This window comes from Gossypium raimondii, chromosome 12 (genome assembly GCF_025698545.1).
Source record: "Gossypium raimondii isolate GPD5lz chromosome 12, ASM2569854v1, whole genome shotgun sequence".
Classification (NCBI taxonomy): domain Eukaryota; kingdom Viridiplantae; phylum Streptophyta; class Magnoliopsida; order Malvales; family Malvaceae; genus Gossypium; species Gossypium raimondii.
Genome location: NC_068576.1, coordinates 39,528,279 through 39,556,253, shown reverse-complemented (window position 1 = coordinate 39,556,253; position 27,975 = coordinate 39,528,279). Strand labels below are relative to the sequence as shown.

Sequence of the window (27,975 nt, the reverse complement as noted above, 5' to 3'; positions counted from 1 at the left end):
CCTGCAATCGAGAAAAGGAAATAGGAAAGTGAGGGAAGCAAGAACATGCATGGGGACGTAATCATTTTAATGTATGTGAGATATCCATGACCACAAGGTACTTTTCAAGGATAGTAAATGGAATTTTTTTTTTTTTGGACAAAGAAGGGCTATGAAGAGTTCGTTGTACACGAGCTATGACTCATTCCAAAATGATTTTTTCTAAGTCATACAAATCAGAAACCCTAAGGTTGAATTAGATCATCTGATTATAAACGCCGACTCGGTGTATGCCAAGATGTGAGCGGTAGCAACTTGAACATGAATCACGTCAGGATCAGATACGAAATTTTCCTTTCCACCATTGAATCACATCAAAAGATTACAATCCAAGCAACAATAAAGCAGGGCCATTCGTACCACTTTTAGTTTTCAACTTCTAGGGTGTAACTGGATTCTGTTCCTTCCATTTTGCTAACTTAGCTTGTATGAGTCTGTCCAAAATTGGAGGCTCGAGAGGAATCGGGTCAAGACAACGCTCTGATGCTGCAACAATCACCTACCAAACAGAAATAATACCGATATTTTTCATTTTTGTTACCAGTCATACAAACAATAAGTAAAAAGAAAAAAGAGCAATATGCATGGTAGTTATAGGATATGAAAAGATCCAAGTTCGTAACCAGGGAATGTTTCTACTACCTCGTCAAGTAAGAAATCAATCGCCGCTTCGTCTTCAACAGTTTCCTTCAAAGGAGTCCTTAAGAATTGAATATCCAGTTGAATTTGCTGGAAACCACTTCGATTAAAGGTCTGGAGTCTGGCAAATTCTTGCAAGCTTTTAAGGCAAAGTTTTACTATAGTTGTTACAACGGACTCCTACAAGAAGGAAATTCGGCTCATTTTGCTTCAATAGAAGCACTGGATATTGTTCCACTAGCTCAAGTATTCATAGACCATACCTGTGTATATTCAACTTTTGTAAAAATTTCAACTTTTTGTTTGAACAATTTTGCTAGATGTGTTTCTAAAAGCTGGCTCCTGGCTCTCTGTGTATTTGACCTAGTCATTTTATCATCTCGTAATTGGTTACTCCGGGATGAGGCAGTGCTTCCATTGCTGTCAGAGCGCCGGTGCTTACGCGAGAGCCCTTGAGGTAAAATCTGCCTCACCTCACTTCCTATTTCCTTCAACTAGAGCAGAGCAGAGCAAAGAAAATTGAGGTTAAGCAGAATTGTTGCATAGCCAAAATATTTAGGCATATTGAACTATGAGGAAAATAAAATAAAATCGATATCCTCATTCAATCAGAAATGTTTGAGGAAACGCTAACCTCTTGAAGAAACAAATCAACGAACATATGAACTTCTCTAGGTTCCTTGTGCTGCAAATATTAAAAATAAGTTGTTGGAAAGTTGAATGATGGACTATCTTAATTATAGGAATTTCTTTCAATACAGCATACTAACCTTGACCCAGTTTGGTGTTGTAAACCGCTTTCTTAGCAGAGTAGATACCTTCTGAGTTCTCATTTTTGTATACTGCAGAATGGAACAAAATGAATTTGTAATTAACAATGAGATAACTGGCATTGCTTGAAAAAGGAAAAGGATATCTCAAATTATTAATCCAACACGAAAAATTAAAAACCATCAAAATTAAATTATGAGCTCCCTTGAGCACAATGGCATGGGACCAAATCATCGACATTCCATGAGGTTTCCAAACCGATGAACTGAATCGGGAGAGAACACATCCCACAGTTGCAATATAAGTACTAAAAATTTCAAAAGAAGAAAGGAAGGAGTTCCTACATGAAGCAAAAGCTTTTCACCAGCTGACCGAAATATTCGACATATCTCCCCAGGAACAAAAGCAGGTCCATTTTCATAGCCTCGACCACCACCACCAGAAAAGGAAGCAGCTATTTCCTAAACAATAGTACATGAAAATATGACTGAAGCCCACAGAAGCAGGGACAGTAACAGAATTATTCCATCAGCTGGTAAGATAAAATTATTAGGTGAAGACAGAAAGTTACCTCGGTTATTCTTGGGACAGCAGTTTGTTCAATGAAAACGGAAAGTTGAGCCAACACCAGGACAAGACCAGCAAGAACTTTTTCGCCGTGTGCTCCAGTTAAATCTTGATCTTGACTGGATGAACTCTTTCTTCCCGAAAGTAAGAGAAAACGATCATCAAGAGCCCTGAAGAAGTCCTGAAATCCTTCTTGAACCCAATCAATTATGAAATCTCTCAATTGAACTAGCAGCCCTAAGTCATCATCAAGAAGTTTGCGGAAATCCTGCAGTAAGCAAATAGATTAAAAGTGAAGTTCAAGGAATACACTGCACTTAAATTATAAACTATTATGCAAAGAAAAATGAAAACATAAAAGGTACAAGCTCAAAAAAGAATTAAATAACAAGAAAAGGCAATATATATATAGCCCACAAATGCAAAGCAGCCTCCAAGCTTAGGCCATTTTTCAATCTAGAAAGTATTTCAAGCATTTACAAGGTCATTTATATGCATCCAAGAGAGAAATATGCAGAGAAGCAACATAAAAAATGGACTAGAATTATTTATATAAATAGCATATGAGGGATGCAAAGTTTGATCATTTTTGCTTGCATAAAACAAGTGTTGCTTCAGCTTCTAATGAGTTTACCAGTAAGACATCCATGCTGCCCTGGAGCACAGCTTTTTTGCTGGCTTCCAAAGCAACCTGCAAGGGGAGCTCCTCTGCTGCCTCTTTTGAACTAACATTTACTCTCAGAAGGGCATCTGCAAATTATACATAATGAACTGAGACTTCTAAGGTGATTTTCATTAGATGGATCTACATCAATCAAAAACGAATCAACTGTACTCAAATTTTCAATATTTTAAAAGTTCATGTAGGATCTAGAAATATGTATGCTTTAACATTTAGTGCAACTCTGATTTTTTATAAATAACTCCTTATCGAACATGCATTTGAAAGTAATAATGAGGCAGCTATGGATATCAATTCTAGAATAGCAATAGTTGAGCGGCAGGTCATAGACATGACTTTTGCTTTAAGCTACCTTTAGGTTAATTATATTTTTAGTTAGAATTCAAGTGAACTGGGATCTTTAAAAATTGAGAAATGATTAATGAGATTTCTTTGGACCTCTATCAGGAAACAGGAAAAAGCAATAAAATGCCCCAGAGACCATCATTAGTAAATTTCAACTATATTGTTATCTTCTGAGTGATTTGAAACTCCAAAAGTATAAAAATATTTTCAAGAGCAGCAAGTGCAGAAAGAAACCTGATATGTCGCCTAGAAGGTAACTAAACGTGCTGGCAACATACTGTTTAAGAGCAACTTGGGCAGCCTGAGACCACATAAGAGCATCATTATATGGAGCATTGTCCTCAATATGAAAATAAACTATATTTACTCTGATTAGAGGAAGAGATGAAATATAGATTAAAAATACAATGGGTCAAATGAGATTCAAGAAAGACCTCCAGAGAGAAACCAGGTAGAACAGCCTCACTTAACACTTCATCCATTAGAAGCACATCTGTCCAAATAATCCCTGCAAAGGATTAGACAATCAATAAGAAAAAGGTTAAATAAGTTTATGTTTCAAAATACAAAGAAAAGAAATACAAGAAATGAAAGCATTGTTTATATAGTTCCAACAAAACTCAGAAACAAACAAATTCAAACTCACACCATCATTGATAAAACAATAATGTTACCAAGGATCAATTTTCTTATGAACACAAAGAAGCCTCAGTTCTAGTAGAGACACATGCTCAAAAAGCAGTAACATCAAGAGCACTCTATTGTCTCCATCAAGTACAAAATGCTATTGACATTTCCAAATGTCAAGATAATAAATTATTTGTCTAGCAGACACTTGTAAAATGTGCATTTGTAAACAATGATAAAATTGTTAATTAATCATGTTTAATATTCGGATAGCCATTGAGTAATCATGAACAAGAATAGGTCAGGAAAAGCAAATGCACCCTACTTACGAAGAACACCCAGGAGACTGCCAGAAGAAATCAGTCCCTTGACATACTGCTGAGTAGTTTCAAAGTGCCTAGAGAAAAGGAACCATGTGAGTAAAATGTTTTCATGCTTTGTATTCTGAGAAACAATAGAGTTGCAACTTGTCATGGGAAATCTAACAAAGCTGCTTACTTGACAACCAAGTCTTGAGCAAGTTTAGTTAGTTGCCCCTCTGAGTCAGGAAATATTACTCGATAAGCACGGATAGCCTCCGCAAACCCAAGGACAGAACCCTGAATTGAGATAATTGAAAACAAGAGATTCTTCATTAGTCTATCTAGATGGCAGTTTCCCTCCCTCCCCACACCCCAAGCCTCCTTTTCATTTGAGGGGATGCTGGGAAGGCCTATCCAACAAGCCATATATAAAGAAATTAACAAAACGCTAGTTTATGCTCATTTACCTCATGAGCTGCAATAGGAATTGAGTCTGACACTTCTCCCTGTTTAGGATCATTAGACTCCACAGAAACATTCTCAATTTCATCTGGTTTAAGCTGAAGGTCTCCAAGAGACTCCTTTAACTTTTCAAGCAGTTTTGCCTGTAAGCTATCCACCTGCCCAAATACACATAAGCTACGTCATGCATAAGAATATACTTAAACAGATATGTGAAGTGATATCAAAATCCTGTTTAGAAAGTAGCATCACTGTAAGTCAAAGACATTAGCTGCACGTTTTAAAGACTTTCAGTAATCAGAAGTTCAATTTTTTAAATAAAACATGAGAGAGAAAGAATGAAGTAATTTACATCCCTTTGCTAGTGCATTTCATGGAGTAAAGCCATACATGGTAATTTAGTTTTTAAGCTCCATTTTGACGGAGCACAACCAACTAGATAATTCAATCTGAAAGTTTGCAGTACAAACCGGAAAATCCAACTGCTTCAAAAGCACTGCAGCTTCAGCTCTAGCTTGAATGGATTCAGAGTCTGAAAACAGCTTTCCCTGAGAAGGTAATTTTCAGAAAAGCATTAAAAAATTTCTTTTATCTGCAATAAATCACCATACATGCATAAGGCAAAGACCAGACATACCTGCAAGTTTTTAACTATTATAGCAATCGCTTCTTCAGATGCTTGTTTACAGTCCTGAAATGACGAATCTCCATAAGCCTGGTAAGAAAACAATGGTGTGTGTTAAATCTTTTGAACAGAAAATTTTGACATAAAAGCAAAATTATGCAGAAAACGAAGTGTTAAAATTAAAAAATAGAAGAAAACGAACAAGATAAGAAACAATGACCTTAAAAATTGGCATTGCTCCAGTGTAGAACTTGACAGCATCAGCATATGCTTCTGACTTGATGCACTTTTCAAGTCTAACGGGCAGATCATAAATGAACTGTTCTCCAAATGAGACAATGTTTGAGTAACTAGCAATTGCATGTATAAAGAGGAAGTAATTTTTTAATTTATCCTAAAGTGAAAATTTTTCTTTAATAACTTCTAATGCTAAGCTCTAAAACCTAAAACCATTATTTTGTCACGGGCATTATGATCTACTTCAATAAAACATTGCATTACTCACAATTGCTACATCCAGTTAACATGTTTTCAGTTCGACCTTAGGGCTGCTGTTACATTATTCACTAGCCACCATGTAGATTTAGCAGTCTTTAATACCTGAACTTTACGCAGAAGATTACGTGTCCGGTGCAACTTCTCTATATGTTCTCTCTTTTCAAAAAGAGAAGTGTTGACCCCATCACTTTTAGATTGCACTGACATTATCTGCAATTATAAAAATGTAAAGGAAAACAATTCAGCTTTGAGTAATTCACTTTTCCTCGTTTGTTAATACATTATTCAAAAAATTCAACTAGAACTGACATGAAGAATATTCCAACACACCTTGTCAAGCAGATGATCCATATTTGTTTCCATGCCTACAATATTACTTTTCATCCTGTTAAAATCAAAATTCCAGTACAAGAAACAGTGGTTGTGAACGAACTTCAGAAGTCCAGATAACTTGATCGAACAAACAACAGTTGCTACCACATCAAAAATCTTGCTGAATCAAAAGGAAATAACAAAATCTCTACGGACAGATATAATGTTGACAAGCCCTATAGTTTTTCCCAAATTACGATTCTACTAGTAGTGGCGGATGTTAACATTGATTTTAAGAATTAAAACAAGTTACCGTTTAATTGCATCCGTGGCACTGATGAACTTGTTGTAATTCTCGTAAACCAGCATTTGCAAGTCGGTATCGATATTCTTAATTTCAGCTGCCATTTCAACATGCCTCTGAAGAAGCGCTTCCAAATTCGACTTCCGTATCTATACATTTCAATCCAATCCATGTTTTAAGGTATCAAACCCTCCAAATCAACTATAAATCCAACCAAAAACATGAATAATCTAATCCAAACGACGAATTCCATTCCGAACAATTGATTTCTATAAAAAATCTAGCACTAGAATTCAGTAAGATTTCAATCCGTAATTCAGATCAAAACTATTTGGAACGTACCAGGAGGTTCATGTACTGATCGGCATCGAAAGAAGTGGTGTCGATAGCGTCTAAGCTGCCGTGGTTTGAAGAAGCGTCGTTTGTCGAAGAAGGATCTGGAGAGTAGAAGCTCGACAGCAGATCTCTCATTCTCTTCGCCTTGTCGTCCAAAGGAACATCTTCCGTCCCCATTTTCTGCTCTTTCTACTAATGATTTGTTCGCCGCGAATCACAATGAGGGAGATTTTGGTTTTAGATCGGGAAACGAGTGAAATTTTTCACAGGCAATGAAAATGAACGACTTGGCGTTGAACAAACCAGCTTGGCTGCACGGTTATTTTGGTGCACCGTCTTTCCTTAGATGCGACGCAATTCGAAGGCAGTTAATTTGTCCAAAAGGACCCAAAAAGTCCCAAATTACAAAAACACCTATTCATTGTTTGCATTCGCAAATAGAAATAAATAGGTCGAATTCTGATATTAGTCCTCATAAATTTTATATTTTGGTCCTTATATTTTAATTTAAAGGCTGAATTTTGCATGAAACCAACGTACATGGCTTTTCACATCCTTGACATTGATTTTCTTTTTTTTTTTTTGCCTTGTTTTTTTATCCTTATCAATTTTTATCATTCCCTTCAATCCATTTATTTTGGTTAAACTATTAAAATAGTCACTTTTATTTACCTCAGATTACATTTTAGTCACTTATGTTTGAAATGCTATGTTTTAGTCACTAAGCCGTTAATTCCCTTCAAAAATTTAGGTTAAATTCTACAATTGATTCCCATATTTTTTTCATTTTGAGCAATTTAATTTTTTTCTTTTATATTCTTTTAACTTTTCTTTTCTTTTTTTCTTTATTTTCCATTCTCTTTGCTTCAACCTTTGTTTTCTCCTTCTCTGTCTCTTTTAACATAATTTTTCTATGTTTTCTATTTGTTAAAACTGGTCTCTATACTTTTATTTATTTGAACAATATTAGTTTTTCTTTTTATTTCTTTATTTTCCTTTTCTTCTTCCCTTTCGTTTTAACAAATGAAAAATATAGAAAACTACATTAAAAGATATGGAGAAGGGAGGAAAATAGAGAGAAAGCATAAGAGAATGAAAACAAAGGAAATTTAAAAGAATATAAAAGAAAAAATTTAAATTGCTCAAAATGAAAAATATGAGGACCAATTGTATAATTTAACCTAAAATTTTGTTTGAAATGATGATTTAACTTGCCATATCACTTACTGCTATTACAATAATAACAATTAACAAGTGAGTGAACTAAAATGTTACAACAGTTAACATAAATAACTAAAACATAACATTTCAAACATAAGTGACTAAAATATTTAAGTTTATAATAATATTATAATCTTTCACAATTTTTAAATTAAAGGGTTCTTTTTAGTTTTAGTTTTAAATTTTAAAAGTTAGGTTTTATTTTTATTTTAAATATTTGATGGGTTATTTAATAGTTATATTAATAATTTTAATAATAAATATAACATTTATAATTGAGAGATGTGATTTAAATAAAGATGCACTTAATTCTAATTTATTACCATATATTACAAATTGTATTTGTGGGTATTGGGAGATTTGAAATTTGAAATCCAACTTTACCCTATTAATTACATATTTGTTTTTATTATCTTCAATGTTTATTTTGAATTAAGAATAATAATATGTAATTAATCAATCATCAATATAATTTTCGAGTAATCATTGTCAAAAAGGTCAAAAACATTAAACAACTCCAAAGACGGAGTTGGAATCGTAGTTGTACCCACACTTCGCACGCCAGCGGTGACAACCAGAACTTTCCATTTTCCAATAAAATAACCAAGTAAAATACCTTAAATACCCCTCCACCTCCATTATTATTATTATTATTGCCACTAACCTAATCTAACAACTACCCCTCTTTTGCCTATAAAACAACCCTTTCTTCTTCATTTTAAAACCTTCCTCAGCTTCGCCTTTAATTGCTCTCTGTTTCTTGTTCGTCAATCAGCCAAGTATTCTTTCAAAATCTCCTCTCTCTCTCTTTAATTTGGGGATTTGGTTTTAGGGTTTCGTCTTTGTTAATGTCCGATCTGTGAATTGCGGTAAGTGTCGGTGTAAAAAAAAAGCCGGTCTAATGATATTGGGTGTTCAATGAGTTTCGCTATCCCTATGCATCGGATCCATATTCTTCACTCGTTCTCGGTCGTTTTCCTTTACTGGTTCTATGTTTTCTCAAGGACTACCTCTTTGTTCATCAATGTGATCGTTTAAAGCTAAGTTGTAGTTACTAGTTTAGTTTCTGTGATTATTGAAGGAAATTAAAATCTCTAAATTTTCATTTAATTTGTTAAAAAAATTTCCCTCCCCCCTGAGATGGCTACTGTGCAAAAACCGGCGAGTTCCTCCGATTCCGACCCAAGATACGCCAACATCGACGAGAAGAAAAGGAAGAGGATGCTGTCGAACCGTGAATCAGCGAGGCGATCGCGTATGAAGAAACAAAAGCTACTCGAAGATTTAGTTAACGAAGTGAGTGCATTGCAGAAAAATAACACCCAGATCTGTGAAAAGATCAAGTTCACAACCCAACGCTTCGTCAAAATGGAAGCTTCCAACAGTGTCTTAAGAGCTCAAGTAATTGAATTGACCGAGAGCTTGCAGTCCTTGAACTCGATGCTGCAAATGGTGGAAGACGTAAGCGGGTACGACGTCGATATCCCGGAGATCCCCGATCCTCTGATGAAGCCATGGCAACTTCCTTGTGCGACGCAGCCGATATGCTCGACTTTTGATGGATAAAATTTAAAAAAAAAAAAAAAAAAAACCCTTCTTCCTTTATGCACAGCCAATTTGTATGTTGCGTTTTAGCCTTTGGCGAAATATTTAAAGTAGCTTTTATCATTTATGTTTGCAGAAACCTTCTGGTATTTGCCCTTTCGTGTGTCTGTACTTTGGGATTTTCTATAGATATATGGAAATATGTTAATTTACAAATGCAATGCTTCCGCATCATCATCAAATTTCTTGAGGGTTGATTTGATTATATCATTGCTAATCTGATTCAAACCAAACATGTGGTTGTATTTACGTGTTTGTTTTGAATTTGGTTCTGTACATAGAAAATTTCAAGACGGCATTGGTGTTTGCATGTGTGTTTCTCCATGCTCTTTAATAGGCTGTATGATTGTTCTTTAATGTCAATGAACTTAACTATTTCACAATTCATGGCTATTATCCAAGTTTTAATGCCAAAATGCTTCTTGGTTCGATGTTGACATTCTTACTTCGATTATTGTTTGTTGTTGGAGTATACCTTTCTTAAGAGTGATGGGTGGGTTACATGTCCTTTGCATGCAATAACTAGAGATGGCATATTTACTTTACTTGAATTCAAAAAATAAAATAAAGCTACATCTTATTTCGATTTTGATCCGATCAATTGAAAAATTAGATTTCACTTACCGGATTAAAAAAATTTATCCGCTTATTAGGTTTGAGTTTTTTCTTTCTTTTGCTATCCGCAATAATATTTGATGTTACCAAAGATTTTCCCGTGCTAAGTATATTTTTATCCGATTAATTGAAAAATTAATTTTACTGACCTAAAAGCAAACATTAATTTACTTACCCTAAATTCAACTAAAAAAACAAAGCTATATTCGATTTTGATACAACCAATTAAAAACTAGATTCAACTAGCCTCAAAATTCGATTTAACAATATCTATCCGCCTATTAGGTTTGAGAGGTTTTTTTCATTTGTAAAAATATCTAATGCTACCAACGCTTTAACTTGCTAGGCATATTTTATATGATCAAATAAAAACTAAAATCCTCGCCTAAAAGTAAATATTAATTTACTTGCCTAAATCCAACAAAAAATATTATATTTGATTTTGACATTATTTATCCAATCAATTAAAAAAACTAGATCTCACTCATTTAAAAGTAAACATTAATTTACTTACTTGAAAACATTAATTTACTTACTTGAATCCAATTGAAAAAACAAAGTTATATCTGATTTTGATCTGACTAATTGAGAAATTAAATTCAACTCGTCTCAAAATCCAAAACCGCCTATTAGGCTTGAGTTTTTTCTCTTTTTTACTATCCATAATAATATTTAATGCTACCAACGATTTTAACATGCTAAGTATATATTTGATCTGATCAATTAAAATGTCAAATTTCATGGGCCTAAAAGTAAACATTAGTTTACTTACCCCAAATTCAACTAAAAGAAACAAAGCTATATCTGATTTTGATCCGACAATTGAAAAACTAGATTCAACTCGCCTTAAAATCCGATTTAACAAAATCTAACCGCCCATTAGGTTTGAGGGTCTTTCTTTTCTATTTGTAACAATATCCAATGCTACCAATGATTTAACTTGCTATGCATATACTTTTCTGATCAAATAAAAAACTAAAATCCCTCACCTAAAAGTAAATATCAATAATCAAAACTAAATATTATTCATAGCATAAAATACATTTACGGGCCTAAAATTAAGTTTACGGAGCCCTAAAAATAATTTAGAAACAACTAGGGACTAATTTGAATCAAAATAGAAAAACATGAAAAATTTTGGAAACAAGGGTCATACGGCCGTGTGAAAAAGGCCAACCCGTGTGGCCTCAAACATGGTTGTGTGGCTACTCCACACGCTCGTGTGTTCAGACCGTGTAACTAACTGTGACCGTGTGAACTGCCGTGTGCACCTTAAAAAGCTTCCAAAACAAGGAAAATTTTCATCCAACACTTAGATACCAAGCCAAATCAAAATCAATCATTTTCATACTTTAAAAACACATTCCAACAAGCCTAAAACATGCCAAAACATTCAATCTAAGTGTCTAACCAAAGTGTCCTCATTAACAACACAATTCAATTATCAGCCTCAATTCACATATCACACCAAACTAAATTGTATTCAAGTTCATAAGTTCATACATAAAACTCATGCCAAACTTATCATTTCTTATTATTTATTCACATTCATTCATACCATGATTCAATCACTTACTTAAGGTTTATATCAAATGATCAAAACAACTTAATGAACATATTCACACCAAAATTAAAGGCACATACACAAACAAACTAATACCAAACGTAAGTATCTTTGTATCAATCTCATATATAACACATGAAATAAGTATTCAAAACATATACAAAACACACCTATTATATGCCATATAACCCAAAATAAACGTATCAAAATCTACCAAAATATATCTGGATACTATGATCTTCAAGTTAATCCGATCTCTCGAATCCACGAAAAGTTATCTACAAGGAACATGAAAAATGACACAAGTAAGCTTCAATAGAGTTTAATAAGTTTAATGGTTGAAACAATAAAACTTACCATATAAACATAGCTATTTCATTAACAAGATTAACAAATAATAAATTATGTCAATCACAGTCACTCAACAAGTGAGTTTATACATGTATGTATACAAGTTGCAAAATATATTCAATCACATGAGACCTTTCAATACCAAGTCACAATATACATTCAGAAGACCATGTAGGCACTTATAAGATTTAATAACACGTTATATAATCATTGGAAACCTGTCCGATGAACGGTATAAATATTTGGATACGCCGTTAACCATCCAGAACACACTAGAACGCTCAAATGAGTAAAGCCAACCAAAAACACATCTGAGCACCAAGTGTCAAAGCCCATAGGCTAACATCCCTCTGGAACACACCTGGGCACCAAGTGAAAAGCCCATAGGCTTTACATCCGCCCCCAGAACACACCAGAACCACTGTAATTATAACACGATAGTCCGCAACAAATGTCGGACACCAGTATATTCAGTGGAAAGTAACAAATAAAAAGTCATCATCTAATCAAATGTCAACCCTATATTGCGTGCAATATAACCTATTGGCTTGCCAATTGTATCCAATCATACGTTCATCCGGGCTCGATATATCATCGGATTAATAAAATTTAAATCATTTCCTTTCTGTACTCACATCAAATTATAGTAATTCAATTGTGTCTAAATTATCCAACAACCACAACACAATATCAAAATAATATTTCAATTTATATTAACTAAACCGTACGAACTTACCAGGGCTAAATTGCAGAGACAATGAAAGTTTAGAGACTATTCAGTAAGTTTGTCTTTTCCTTGATTATCTACTTGTTCTTGATCTATAAAATAATTTATTTCAATTTATTCGCTTCAATTTCATATATTATTCAATTTAGCACATATTCCTTCTTATTTACAATTTTTCACAAATATCCCAAACTTTTACACTTTATTCAATTTAATCTCTAATATTAAAACAAGCTAGTTTTCACAATTACCTCATATACTCGTTTTTGCCGAACATTCAACCTTATATAAACAGCCCTGAATTCTGAAATTTTCTAATAAAATCCTTCCAATTTCACATTTTATCTATTTAATCCCTAAACTCAAAACTATACAAATTTACTTTACAAAATAACTTTATTTAACAACTAAACTTAATATTCTACCATTAAGCTTAAAAACATAACAAACTCATCAATGACATCTTTCAAAACTTTTAACAATTTTACAAATTAACCCCCGAGTTAGCTAGATCAAGCTAAAATAATCTCAAAAACATAAAATTCATGAAAAACGGGTGAGAAATGGACTTACATGCAAAGAGATGAGCAAAGCCAAAACTTTTTCCTCTCTAAACAATGGTGTTTCGGTTTCACTCAACAAAATGAAGAAGATGATACAATTTGCATTTTCATTTGTTTCGTCTTTTAATATAATTACAAAAATGTCATTAACTAACAAATTTTCAATCAAATTTTTACCTACTTATCGTTCACTAAATAAGAATGCCTTAGTTGTCATATTAAACCATCCTATTTTACTTAAACACCCAATTGGCACTAAAACACTAATAACAATAGACTTTTACACTTTTTATAATTTAGTCATTTTTCTTTAATTAATTATCTAAATATTAAAATTTCTAATCCAAACTTTACTACGACATTGATTACCTCGTAAATATTAAAAAATTAATATTTACGGACCCATGCGTTGAGGTTGTGGTTCCAAAACCACTATTTTTAACACCACTGAAAAACGAACTGTTACATGCCTGAATCCAACAAAAAAAAAAGAGTTATATTTGATTTTGACATGATAGACATATTTTATCCAATCAATTAAAAAAACTAGACTTCAGTTACTTAAAAGTAAACATTAATTTACTTACCACGAATCCAATTGAAAGAAACAAAACCATATCTGATTTTGATCTGAGCAATTGAGAAATTAAATTAAATTCTCCTCAAAATCCAATTAAACAAAATCTAACTGCCTATTAGGTTTGAGTTTTTTTTTTTTTTTTTTGCTATTTGTAACAATATCCAATGCTACTAACGATTTAACTTGCTAGGTATATTTTTTTATCCGATCAATTAAAAAATTAGAATCCACTCGTCTAAAAGTAAATATTAATTTACTTACCTTGAATCCAACAAAAATAACAAAGTTATATTTGATTTTGAGTCGATCAATTGAAAAACTAGATTTCAGTCACCTTGAATCCCGATTTAAAAAAATCTAACCGCCTATTGAGTTTGAGTTTTTATTTCTCTTTTGCCATTCGTGACAAAATCCAATGTTGTCAACAATTTTAACGTGCTAGGCATATTTTTGATCCAATCAATTGAAAAATTAAATTTCACTCGCCTAAAAGTAAATATTAATTAATTTCTTTACCCTAAATCCAACAAAAATAAGTTATATCCATTTTGGTCCAATCAATTGAAAACTAGATTCCACTTGGTTTGAAATCTGATTTCTTTTAAAAAGAATCTAACTGTCTATTGGGTTTGATTTTTTTTTTCCTTTTGCCATTCGTAGCAGTATCCAATGCTACCAACGATTTTAACGTGTTTGGCATATTTTTTATTCCATCGATTGAAAATCTAAATTCCACTTGCCTAAAAGTAAACATTAATTTACTTACCTTGAATCCAACGAAAAGAAAAAAAAGCTAAATTTATTTTTGATTTGATCAATAGAAAAACTAGATTTCACTCGTCTCAAATTTTGACTTTTTAAAAAACCTAATCGCTTACTGGGTTTGAGTTTTTTTTTTTTTATCATATGTAACAATATCCAATGCTATCAACGATTTTAACATGATATGCATATTTTTAACCCCACCAATTGATCAACTAGATTCCACCCGCCTAAAATTATATATTAATATACTTACCTTGAATCCAACAAAAAATATAAAATTATATTCGATTTTGATCCGAAGATCTATTGAAAAACTAGATTCCACTCGCCTTAAAACCCGGTTTAAAAATAATCTAACCGCTTATTGGGTATGAGTTTTTCTTTCTTTCTTTTTGCCATCCATAACAATATCCAATGCCAAGAGCTATTCTAATTACGTATATTTTTTATCTGATTAATCCAAAAACTACATTCCACTAGATGAAAAAAAGAAAAGCAAAAACAAAGTTATATCTGATTTTGACGAAATCAATTGAAAAATTAGATTCGCCTCAAATCCAATTTTAAAAAAGAAATCTAATAGCTTACTAAGTTTGAATTTTTCCTTCTTTTGCCATCTATAATAATATCCAATACTAGCAATGATTTTAACATATTAGGCATATTTTTTATCTTATCAATTGAAAACTAGATTTCACTCGCTTGAATCCGATTTTTAAAAATATTAATTTACTTACCCTGGATCTAACAAAAAAAAAGAAAAGAAACAAAGCTATATCTAATTTTGATTTGATGAATTGAAAAACTAGATTTTGACCTATATCGAAATTCAATTTTTTTAAAAATTCTAACCACATACTGGGTCTGAGTTTCTCTTTTCTTTTGCCATTCCTAACAATATCTAATGCTACCATCAATTCTAACATGCTAGGCATATTTTTATCCTACCAACTCATTCAAAAACTAGATTCTACTTGCCTTGAAATTTGATTTTTAGAAAAATATCTCACAATCTATTAAATGTGAGTTTATTTTTCTTTTACTAATAATAATAATATCTAATGCTACAAACGATTTTAACATGCTAAGCAAATTCATAAGGATGATAATTAAGATTCGTATTTGAAATCTCATGGTATATAAATTTTGATGTTATAAGTATGATATTCAAAATCGTATAATAAATTAAAGTTTATAAGTAAATTAGAAATTTATAAAATAATTTTATATTAAGCAAAAGGAAGTTTCCATATTGCAGATTGGGTGAGTGGGTGTGGGTGCCTAGTCTAATGGTTTTACTAGACCCAGTTCATGAATATATGGGAATACCAGCTGTGCCTGTGTGTGATGCTAGAGTTTACCAGCGGCTAAGGATGGACCCCTTCGGGAGGAGCCGTTTAGTAAGGTTGTCACATTATCCCACGGATCACGCCTAATTGAATAGCTGTTTGTTTGACTCTGATGAACCATTCTTAACCTTTTTCTTTTTCATCCAGTTCCAATGTAGGTTGAAATGACTGCAAAAATTGTATCCACATATTGAAATTTCAATTGTGAATCAATTTAGTAAAAAAAAAAACCCCACAAAATTAATTAAAATTTATGATTTTTTTAATTAAAATAATTATATGATTAGAGTTGTGCAACCCAAATCTCATCACTCGTTAAAGAAATAAAATACAGTCGTAAAATAAGGGGATCTGTGGGGGCGATAAGTAGAATCTGTATAGAATTACACTTCTTCTATTTGACATTAATTACAATAGGGTTTTTCAACATTTAAATAAATATAGTCAAAACTCGTATTATATCATTCAATTTTGAACATTAGTGAATTTCTCCTCCTTTGCCCATATTTTTTCCCGAATGAGTTTCCACGTAAAATCTATGTATTTTTATTTTTCTTCTCTTATCATTTTACAATCGTTCTATAACCATTATCGACATCTATTATAACATAATGGATTTGGATCTTTATATTTTAAAATGGTTAAATCCAAATTCATTGCAAGATTTATGTTTGTTTTTCTTTTGTTACATTTATTACCACGCTTTTTTATTTATTTCAAATGTCACATAAGCGAATTTAATAGAAAAACTTTATAATATTAATAATTGGACTTAAACTTTAAAACTTAAAATATAAAACGATTAGATTTCTGAAAATAAAAATAGATTAATTAAATTTCAAATATATAAAAAAAATATAGAGGCTAGGAGCATAATTTAACCTTTTAAATTTTCTTTGTTCAAAAAATTTTATGAATAAATAATGTATATTTAATATTAAATATTTATTATATATTTTTATACAAAATTAGCGTGAAGATGAAGTGATAGATTATAAACTCGTGTCAAGTAAATATCTCTGGGCAACGCCAAAAAGGGGGAAAAAAAAAAAGAAAAACATTGAATCTGGTCCTTTGCTTCGCAACCGAAAATACAAATTCTTTTTTTAATTGAAAAATAAATAATTAAAAAAAACATAGAAGATTTGTGTTGAATGAAGATTATAAGTGAAATTCAATTTAAGTAAAATTAACTTATTAATCTAGCATGCATCACACATAGTTTTTTTTTTTAAGGAATAGGAATATAATATTAAACTAAAATCGTTTCCCTGACATCATCACAGTGTATGGGGGAAAATTACAAACACAACTAGAGTCCATAGAAAGTAAAACATTCGGGGGAGGTGGAGTGTGAAAATTGCTTCCCAACCTAGTCATTCACGAAATACATGTGGGCGTCTTAAAATGGAATCCCGCATTCTCTGTTGAGTCAAATAACTAAGACAAAAGTTTTTTTTCCTTCATGCTTAAGCTGGGTTTGGATGGACCGTGGGTGGGGCGCAGACGCAATAGTATCGTTACAATATCTAATTTTATTGTCACTATTGTTTTTATACTAATCGCAGGTAAATGCATCGCCCATCTAAACCCATCTTGAGAAGTTAGTGATGGGGTTCGTGAGCAATTTCTATTTCTGATTTTTTCTTGATTGGAATAAATACGTGGCGATTCAGTATATGCTCTTTCTTTAAATATGTTATGATAATTTTAATCGTAGAAGATCATATTAATATAAGAGTCTATTTCGATTTGATTATTGATTTATATATTCTATTTTTTTTCCATTTGTAACATAATATATTTTTCTGTAATGGTTTTTGCCATTAGAATTGGTTTTATTATTCCTTTATATGCTTTAAAATCACCGTTATAAAGGAAGGTGGCAATTTTAATGGCGCAAGGCCATCAAAAAATAATAATAATGTCATTTGACCATTTGAATAAGGATGTGTTTTTTATTTTTGTTTTCATGTGCAGAGTAGAATGGCAGAATAAAAATATACAAGGTTAACATTTTTTTCTTTTATATATTCATTGACAAAATGTTTTATGTTTGACAATTAGCCATGTTTAGATTTGTATATTTGTTTTGCGAGCAACGTATGATACATGAACATGAATAAGTAATTTCGAATGATATGTACAAACAATGAATCAATTAAAATAAGTTTTAATCATAGAAATATAAGGTTTCTTAAATATTAATTGTTTTTTTTATCTGTATGGTGATACGTATTTGTATTCTAAAAGTGATTAGAACTGAAGAGGACTTAGATCGAGTAATAAGTTTGATTGATGACTTGACTCTTTCTTGGATTGATCCAAAAGATGATATTATATATTATCCATGACATGAAAGTCAATAGCACAATAAAGAAGTTGCTTTGGGTGGGTAGTATAACGACGATGACGATGTGAAAATTTAGAGTCTAAGAGTGGGTTTGGATGGGCGATTGGGTACAGTGCAATGTGTTTAGTTTATTTTTTATCTCACGCTATAGTATCTAATCTTATCACTACCGTTGTTTTTACATTAATCGCAGATAATCGCACCACCTATCTAAATTCACCCTGAGAGACAAACGTCTCTGAGATGAAATTTGGTTCCCCACTGATGATCAGTCATACGATGAACTGATTCAAATGTTTGTAAAAAATAGTTTACGGGTGGGAGCTAGGTGAACTGCGATTTTCGCCACAAGTTCCACCACTCATCCAAGGAACCATAGCATGCTCATCACTCCGTGTATTGCCACGGTAGACATTCAACTTTCACTGGATTTTATGGATTCCATCTTGGTTATGAGACAAGTGCTTGAGGGTTTTTTGGACATAGATGATGATGATGATAATGATGATATTGAGTATGTGGAGCTCAATGATTAGGATTTGTTTTATGTATCAATCTTATGATGACTTATGTTTATTTTTAGGTGTTTGTTGATTTGATTTGATTTGATTTTTTATTTTTTATTTTTTATTTTCTTCTTTTATGTTACATATTGCACAAATAAAATGTATGGGTATCTTTATATAAATATATGATGGTTACTAAACTAATTATAAATACGACAAAGGCAAGCGCACCTATCGAACAATAGTATGGCTATAATGAGTAGAGAATATCGTATCCACGAGGACTAAAAGTATTAGTAATTACTGTTTTTCTATTATTTAGCCGATAAATTGGAGTGATGTGTTTAAATCTAAAATTACTAAACTAATTTAACTAAGAACGCAACAGAGAATGAAATAGAAAAATAATTGAATATAACCAATGAGAGAGACAATACCCAGGAAAGAATCCACCTTGACTTCGCCTATTATTATGAATCTGAATTAAACGATTTATTCACTTGTGACTTGATCCGTTGAAATCCCTAAATTATGTTAATATCTTTTTCAAGAGTAAGAACAATTAACTCTATATTGATTAATTGAAATCTCTTTCTAATTAAACCTCTATCGTCGCATTAACTCGATCTATGGATTCCCCTATTAAATTTGACTCTAATCCGGTAGATTTATGTCGTCTTATTTCTAGGATTGCATGCAACTCCACTCAATTATGTTGGATCTACTCTTAAACAGAGACTTTTTCTCCACTGAAATAAGCACATTAAACATGAATTAATATCCCAGAAATATTAAAACAAGAAATAAGCATACATAATTGAAAATAAGAATAAAGTATTTATCGCGTAAAACAGAAATTAAATAAAAAGATTCATCATAGGTTTCATCCTCCCTAGGTATCTAGGGAAATAGTTCATAATTGTAAATAGAAACATCTCAAAGTTAGAATAACCACAAGACATAAGAAACTCATTAAAACTTTGAAAGAAATTAAAAAGAGATCTTTGATCTTGATGGAGATCCGCTTCCGAGTTGATTCTAATGGCGTTCTTCGAGTGTTTTCTTCGATCTTCTTTGGTTGCTCCCTTATGTCTTCTTCTAATAGATATTTATAGACTTTAGAATGCTCAGAAAGCCTAAAAATTAGTCTTTCTGCGTATTCGAGAAGTAGGATGCGAAATCAACACGGGTTGGCTCATGGGCGTATGTCCAGCCCGTGTGGAAATGCCCAGGCCGTGTGGCTCTTGAAAACGACACTATTTGTCTGATTTTGGCTCGTTTTTCAATCCTTTCGTTCCTAAATGCTCTTCTAAGTATAGAAACATGAATTTAAAGGATTAAGAGCATCAAATTCACTAATTTGCATAATTAACCATCCAAAAACGCATTAGGAATGGGATTAAAATATGTTACTTTTATAGCTTATCAATATATTATGTTTTTCATTCATAGTTTGATTGTTTATTTATTACTTTTTATTTTTTTATACCATTCGTGCAATATATCAAATAATGAGATTTCTATTATTACAATAACTAAATTAGTGACAATCAAAGACAATATAGATTTTGATTGTAAATATTGGTTTGTAGTTGGTTCTATGTAATATAATAATTATTACTAATTTTATTTTATTGTAATAATATAATAAAATGGAGAATGTGTTTTCTAGGCATTAATATGTGTATGTCTTAATGAAGACAATGTTTTGAAATGACATCTGCTACAAAGACATTGTTGTTGAGCTTAACAAAGGTGAAAAGTTTAATGAGAACAATTTTGAAATCTAGAGTATGAAAATCAAGTATTGTACTGGAACAAAAGGTTCATGAAATTGTAAATAATGTCCTAGTTGAGCTTGAAGAGGGAAATACGACCCAAAATAGAAGGATCGAGAGGCATAATGATGCTTGAAAAAATAATAATTCCATAGCTCGCATAACATTGTTGAGCAATATAGACAATGACATCATGCATGAGTTCAAGAAGCATGAGGTCACAAAAGACATGTGGTTTACTCTTAAAGAGATATTTGGTGGCACTTCAGTCACTAAACTCAGGCTGCTCACAATCAAGTTTGACATTTACAAGAAACGACTAAATCATAACATGAGACAACATGTAAGAGAAATGTCAAACATGATTAGTGAACTAAAAGATGTAGGCCACACTCTGTATGATGAATAATAGGTTTAGGCACTCATTCAATCATTGCCTCACAGTTGGGAGCATATAAAATTGCACCTTATTCACAATGAGTGCATCAAGACTCTAGATGATGCTGCTCAACATCTTTAGCTGAAATAAGATCGTATTGAGGCAACTAAGCATAATATTAATGTATATATGGTAGGAATGAGTTCCAATGCAACTTCTGGCTCTAAGAAGTGCAAATCATATGGTGGGTACAAGGGAAAAGCTTTTAAGAAGCAACTTTCTAACTCTTAAGGCAAAGATAAGGCTTCCCAGACATTTAAGAAGAAGAAGAAAAATAAAGCTCAAAATAAGTGTTTCAACTATGGAAAGAAGGATTACTTTGCTCGTGAGTGCATTGAGCCAAAGAAGGTAAAGACCCATAGAGTACTTTCAAATGCAATAAATATATTTGAAAGTACTACATTTGTTTCTAGTGCTATATTACTAACTGAATCTTATCCTTTGTGGATTTTAAACTCTGGGGCCACAGATTATGTAGCTAGAGATCGAAATGTGTTTGTGGATTTCTGTCAGATTCCATTGGGAACTAAATGGATTTATGTAGGTGACCGGCAGCGCGCGTGCGTATTAAAACACTCAATTTATGAAACTATTTTTAAAGTCCGATTTTACTGCAAGCGTACAATGTCAATTGTAATATTTATAGTGTTACAATGAAACACCGAAGTATTTCAAGGATCAAACCCAAAGGATTCGGCGATTTAATGGTTTCTATTCAAAAATACATGCAAGAAAGGAATCTAGCTAGCTACTCACTAATTACTATAGTATGACAAAGCATAAACAGATATTTTTAACACTAATTTCTAAATTAACTATCCTAAGGCCTAAATTATAAAGAACACAAAACTAAGTAATTATCTAATAAATAACTAACGGTGGTTGGTTGATTTTGATGTGGTTTACGGATCCTTGAACAATAAACTTAAATTGCTTAAATTACTAAGTGGCTCCATTTTATCTCTTAATCTCAATTTTACCGACTTAGACGAATTAGGTCTGGTTTATCTCTCGATCTCACCGGTCCGAGACTAATGAATAGGTGCGCGACAAGATTACCTCTCAGTCTTAATTTATCTTGATATTCCCTTAGGGGCGTCACTACTTTAGTTCTTAGTTCTATTCGATTTAGTCAAATTTATTACAATTTAATTCTTTGTCAAAAGATCAACTTACCAACATCTCCATCAACGAACCCCCTTGGGTTTAGTTACCCATTACTATATTAAAGCTAACAAACATGAAAGAAACAACTATGGAAGCTATTAACATAAACTTGAACAAAAAGATGAAAGCTTTGATTTTTAACTTGATAAACTTAAATGAAAAGCAACTAACACAAAGATAAAAAAAAAAAGAATACTAAAGATGAGAGCTTTAACAGATGAAAAGAAAGAAAACTCAAATAGCACTAACTCAAAGATTAAAGTGTGATTCCAACTAAGTTTAAAGTCTTTAACATGTAAATAAAACTAAGCTATAGCAAAAACTAACTTAACTAACAACTATAAAACTAAATAAAACATGAAAGAAACATGAACTAGAACCCTAAAACTATAGAGAAGAAAACTACCCTATTCCTAAGCTAAAAGATAAAAGAAAACCCTAAAACTAGAAAGCTTTCTAACCTAAAACTAAAGCCTCCTTTGTTTTCAGCAAAAAATGGCTTTAAATAGCTTATTACCACCCAGTTTTTAGTGACAAAAATGCCCCTGGACGTTGTATTTTGATTGGTGTTGGACAAAAACTACCCCTTGCAATCATTTTTCTCCATACTAGACAGCGATATCGCGATACCCAGGCTTGGGTATTGTGATACCCACAACAGTTTACAAGTAGGGAGTCATTTGTATTAATATCCCATTAAGAATCAAATTGCTAAGAGATAATATCCCAAAAATAATATCTTAACAAAAAGCAACTCTTCCACAAACTGAACCGGGAGAAAGACGGGAAACAAGAACCAAAAAAGAACAGTGACTCGTGCAAGGATGAAGAGGAGATGAAAGCAATCAAACGTCTCCCATCGTGATTGGAGAAGCCAATGGAATCAATGGCAGCAACACTCTTCGGGATAGAAAAACGATATAGAAAAAAGAGCAATAACTTTTTCAACATATTATAAAAATTGAAAATGAGAAAAATTGAGCCTTGATTAGTGAAGTTAAATTCAACCTATTTTTTTAAACAGATTTAGGCTTCATTTGGATTCATTTGCACCATAGTATGTTGGAATTTTTTGCCTTGATTTTCAATCTCACTGCACCACAGTGAATTCAATGGTTGTTTGGATGTCTTGGTTTCCAGCACAGTGAGACAAACTTGCTGCACTGGATGACCTTATGCTCACTGGTGCTAAAAGCTCCAGTCAGCTCTAGCTGGGGCAGTTGGTATTTTTAGTAGACAAAAATACCCATACTTTAATTTATTATTTTACCATTTTAGCCTTAGATGTTAAACTAATTTCTTTCCCAATCTTATTTGTTTTCAGATTTGGGAACAAAATAGCCATATCTCCCCTCGTTTTTGCTGGTTTCTTCCCTATTTCTTGCTGTTTTCAGATCTGATAGCATTTATTTTACTTTGTCTACATTTTTTTGATTTTGTTGTTCTTTATTTTTGAAATTTCTTTTTTAATGGACACTGCCGGTAAGGTCTAATCCCTGTTGAATAACAATACTCTTTGAAGAATAAGAAGATCAGACTCAGCCTCTGGTTGAGATAGTTTCAGCAATCAGGATGACATGGTTTGCTGTCACTCACTATTATTATTGTTGTTATTGTTATTGCTTTTCTTTTAAGTAGTCTGGTTCTCTTAGATAGAATTCAAACAAATCATACAAGTCAATAGATTATTGGATTCTTGAAACTGATATTCCCTTGCAATCAAGTACTCAACATACACACATACATAATATTAACTGTAATAAAAAGACCAAGGTGTCATTTTCATGTAACATAGAAAGGGGAAATCCATAGATTTTACAATACATACATAGCCTAATCCTAAGTTGTAAAGCCATCTTAATAGTTTGCTGAACCAAGTAAAACAGAACTAAAGTTGTGGTTGGGGAGGAGGGCCGAATATGTAACTAGTTCTGGGGTTAGTATTAGGCCCTGGCTCCTTATAATCCATGATTTCAATCATCTCCCTTGCTCTCTCTGCACATTCCTCCTTCCCATACATTTATGGAAAAAGAAAAGGAAAAGAAAACCCAATTTTAGCTTCTGAAATTGAAAATAAAAGACTAGATAAAATCAAAGGAAATAGAGAAAAATCAACCTCCAATTGAACGTTGTATTCTCGAAACTCAACATTATTCTCCATCCATTTCCTACTCAATCCTAAGCATCGAGAAACAAAACAAAGTGTATATATAGATAAGAAGACCAAGAAAACAAAGAAGCAGCAGCAAACATGAAATAAAAACAAAGTAATACCTTGAGAGAGGGAGAGAATGAAAAGCATTGAAAGAAGTAGTAGTTTGAGAAACCAAGAACCACCCATTATTTCTTTAACAGTCCTGAGGAATGGCTACTTCCCAGATTTTATAAACACGTTGTTGAATGACTGCTTCTACGAAGCTACTAAGCTTCTTCAGTGTTCAGGTTAGGCTTTTCAGCTTCTTCAGATCCAAGTATATAAAGCAATAGAGAGTCAAGAGCTTTAGCTAGAATGATAAATTAATTGAAGGTTTAAAATTTATTATATGTGATTTTTTTATTCATAGAAACTTTATTAATTAGCGATAACAATGCAGTTAATGACATTATTGGTGGCAAATGTCTGTTAATTCACTTTTTCTTCTAATTATAAGAAAATGGTCAAATCCATTTTGGTTATCTCTCATGTACCTAAATTTGAGATAATCTCTATATTTTAATTTCTATCATGATTTGCTTCATAAAATAATATTATTGTTAATTATTTCAATTAAACTAGTTACGTGAATTTTTTAAAATACTATTATAATAAAAATTTACTTTGGCATGCTAAATTAGAACAAGTGTTCTAAAAATCCATGTCAGTTACTAAAATAATTGTGTTAATTATTTGGACTAATTAATAACAAGACTTCCTCTCTTTTTTTCTTGTTTTAGTCATTATATAATAATGGTTAAATTTTAGTTTTGATCCTTCCGATATGTTCACATTTAGGAGTTAATATTTATATTTTAATTTGACATAATTTGATCATCTACTTTTACAATAACATTAGTCTAAATAGTTAACATTAATCAAAATGTCTTTATTCATTTTGAAAAGATAGTCATAATCAATTATCCTTTCTATATCCTTGTTATTGTTTACCATGGATCTTTGAGAATTTTTTCTTTAGTGTTCATCTTATGGCTTTCATCCATTCGTAATGTATTATTCTTATTTTTTATGAAACTATATTATTATATCTAATTATATATTTATGGTTTTATATCTGTTGACATTTAAAATCAAAATAATAATAGATGGTAAAGACACAAAATTTTGTGGAGGGAGATAGTACCTTAGCAACAAAAGCTGTTTGGGATGATGAGTTGACGTTGATATTTTGTGAACTTTGCGTGAATGAAGTCAATGCTTGTAATAGACCGACAACTCATCTAAACTCAAAAGGATGGGAAAATGTCATTGCTCTTTTTCAAGCAAAAACACAAAAAAATTATGGAAAACCTCAATTGAAAAATAAGTGGGATACATTAAAAAAGGAATGGAGGTTATGGAGGGAGTTGCTTAAGGAATCTACAGGTATTGGATGGTGCCTATCTAAAAAGACGGTCGATGCTACCGAAGAATGGTGGGCTGAAAAAATACAGGTTAGTGTTAACTTTATCATCATTTTAATGCATAAAGTTTATTGAAATTAATAATTTACAATTATAAAAATCTTAGTATAACATTTAACATTTAACATATTATGTAGGAAAATCCTGATTTTAAAGGATTTAAGAAGAAAGGAATTGAACCACGATTGAATGAGTTAATGTGGCAAATGTTTGGTGGCATTGTAGCCACTGGAGAGAACGCATGGGCACCTTCGTCTGGTGTTCTTCCAAGTGGGGTTCCTATGGGAGATGATGCACCTAATGAGGGATTTGGTGATTCAGATAAACATAGTAACGAGAATGAAGGTATTCCTCCTGATGAGGTACCATCAAACTCTTCTCATGAAATTCCTAATCGAAGAAAGCAAACACTTGGGGCTGTACACGGTAAAGGAAAAAAATAAAGTTCAAGTAGAAAATCATCAAGAAATACATTAACTACTCAGATTGAGAAATTGTGTGAGAGTATGGCTAGTCCAAGGAAGTCAGTGAATGAAATTATTTTTCCTCACTCTCAATATACTATTTCAAATGCAATGGATGCTTTGCATGCTTTGGGAGATGAAATTCCAAAAAAAAGATGAACTATACTATTTTGCCATCAAAATGTTCCAGATACCGGTGAAACGAGAAGTGTTTTTGAACTTAGATCCAGATGATAGGGTTTGGTGGCTTCGACGTGAGTATGCTGAACAAAATCCAATTGCATCATTTTCATCCTTGGTAGCAACATCCTCATTTCCCTTCCAACCATACCATCAACCACCTCCACCATAAGCTCCTTAGAATTATTATTGTAATATAACTATACTACTTTTTTATATGTAAAACTAATGTATGATATTTTTTTATGTTTGGTATTTTTATGCTATGCTTTTAATCAAGTTTCTGTTTGTATAGAATGTCACGAAATATTAATTTATTTTTATTTGATTACTTTTTCAGGTTATGGATGAATTTAACAATATGTATAATAGTTTTGATATGAATTATGATACTCCTGAATTAAATGAAGAAGCTCAACAAAGAATAGCCACAATTGTTACCCAAGTTGAGCACAACAATTATCATGAAGAGGAAGAATATGTGTTAAGTAGTGTATTGGTACACCATGAAACTTATTTCACTATGCAACCGCTTATGGATTCAAATTATACAGGTCAAATGTGGGTGGACGAAGCATTAAATGGGCACGATGATCGTTGCATGAATAGTTTTTGGATGTCAAAAAATATATTTCACATCTTGTTGCATGATTTGCAAACAAATTATGGTTTAAAGAATGGGAAAGTATCGGCGATGGAGAAGTTAGCATTATCATTGTACATTCTTGGAAATAGAGAATCAAATTCAAATGCAACAGAGCGATTTGAACGATCTGGGGAAACTGTTAGTCGAATTTTTACTGATATGTTGCGTATATTTGCTCGAATGGGAATAGACACGATTAAACCCACTGAAGGTCAATTCGAGGAAGTACCAAACCATATTCGACATGATACAAGATATTGGCATCACTTTAAGGTAAAATTTACACAATCTTTATATTTTTAAAATATAAATTATTTCTAACTTTTATCTCATTACTTGTATTTATTTTAAAGGATTGTATTAGGGTCATAGATGGAACACACATAAAAGCATGCATTTCACCTTCTTGTCAAATACCTTATATCGACGGAAAGGTGAACCAACTCAAAATATTATGGCGTTTGTGACTTCAACATGTGATTTATTTTGCATTTCACGTTGGGAAGGAACAAGACATGATAGTAGAATTTTTTGCAAGCACTTAGAAAACAAGAGTTAAAGTTTCCACACCCTCCACCAAAGTTGAACTTCAATTTTTTAATTAATTTTACATAAAAATATTAAAATTTTTAATTTATTTTAAACTTGATATTATGTTTTACTTTTTGTAGGAAAATATTATCTTGTGGATTCAGGATATCCACAAATGGCAGGTTTTCTAGGTCCATATAGGGGGAACAATATCATTTACCTGATTTTTGTCGAGGTAATTGTACAGCCCAATTTTAGCCCGGGCCAACACCAAATGAACCCAAACCAAATCAAAAACAAAAAAAATAAAACCCAAATAATAGTCCACTTCACATTACAATACTAGCCCAAATTAAAATTTAAAACCCAAGTTACAAGCCCAAAGCCCGACGGCCTAAAACATTAACTAAGTTTCAATAAAACACAACTGAAACCCTAACCCTA

The 27,975-nt window shown here is 32.0% G+C and overlaps 3 protein-coding genes across 3 annotated transcripts; 2 read left to right on the top strand and 1 right to left on the bottom strand.

Annotated features, from left to right (window-relative positions):
* Positions 1–29: 29 nt before the first annotated feature.
* Positions 30–6,870, bottom strand: LOC105764066 (vacuolar protein sorting-associated protein 51 homolog). The gene is made up of 20 exons (XM_012582520.2): positions 6,516–6,870; positions 6,183–6,322; positions 5,888–5,942; positions 5,660–5,767; positions 5,280–5,378; positions 5,072–5,149; positions 4,905–4,982; positions 4,440–4,592; positions 4,169–4,269; positions 4,000–4,067; positions 3,478–3,551; positions 3,278–3,344; positions 2,651–2,766; positions 2,021–2,284; positions 1,794–1,910; positions 1,449–1,520; positions 1,313–1,363; positions 942–1,172; positions 682–858; positions 30–538 (listed from the first exon to the last, which is right to left on the bottom strand). Exons 1-20 carry the CDS (start codon positions 6,684–6,686, stop codon positions 419–421), a joined length of 2,340 nt encoding a protein of 779 aa, XP_012437974.1. The 5' UTR covers positions 6,687–6,870; the 3' UTR covers positions 30–418.
* Positions 6,871–8,441: 1,571 nt separating this feature from the next.
* On the top strand, positions 8,442–9,491 carry LOC105764065 (bZIP transcription factor 53). Its single transcript, XM_012582519.2, has one exon. It carries the CDS (start codon positions 8,871–8,873, stop codon positions 9,294–9,296), a length of 426 nt encoding a protein of 141 aa, XP_012437973.1. The 5' UTR covers positions 8,442–8,870; the 3' UTR covers positions 9,297–9,491.
* A 15,901-nt stretch (positions 9,492–25,392) lies between these two features.
* Positions 25,393–26,296, top strand: LOC105764064 (L10-interacting MYB domain-containing protein-like). Its single transcript, XM_012582518.2, has 2 exons — positions 25,393–25,740; positions 25,848–26,296. The coding sequence occupies exons 1-2, from the start codon at positions 25,393–25,395 to the stop codon at positions 26,151–26,153; spliced, it is 654 nt and encodes a 217-aa protein (XP_012437972.2). The 3' UTR covers positions 26,154–26,296.
* The last annotated feature ends 1,679 nt before the right edge of the window (positions 26,297–27,975 follow it).

Bases quoted from the DNA above. Each gene is read 5' to 3' on its own strand.
- LOC105764065 (XM_012582519.2), top strand. From the start codon at position 8,871: ATGGCTACTGTGCAAAAACCGGCGAGTTCCTCCGATTCCGACCCAAGA.
- LOC105764064 (XM_012582518.2), top strand. From the start codon at position 25,393: ATGGTAAAGACACAAAATTTTGTGGAGGGAGATAGTACCTTAGCAACA. The intron at 25,741-25,847 runs GTTAGTGTTAAC...CATATTATGTAG, and splicing joins GGTGGGCTGAAAAAATACAG to GAAAATCCTGATTTTAAAGG.
- LOC105764066 (XM_012582520.2), bottom strand. From the start codon at position 6,686: ATGGGGACGGAAGATGTTCCTTTGGACGACAAGGCGAAGAGAATGAGA. The intron at 5,768-5,887 runs GTGTGTTGGAAT...TTATAATTGCAG, and splicing joins TGGATCATCTGCTTGACAAG to ATAATGTCAGTGCAATCTAA. The intron at 2,285-2,650 runs GTAAACTCATTA...TGCTTACTGCAG, and splicing joins GCAGCATGGATGTCTTACTG to GATTTCCGCAAACTTCTTGA.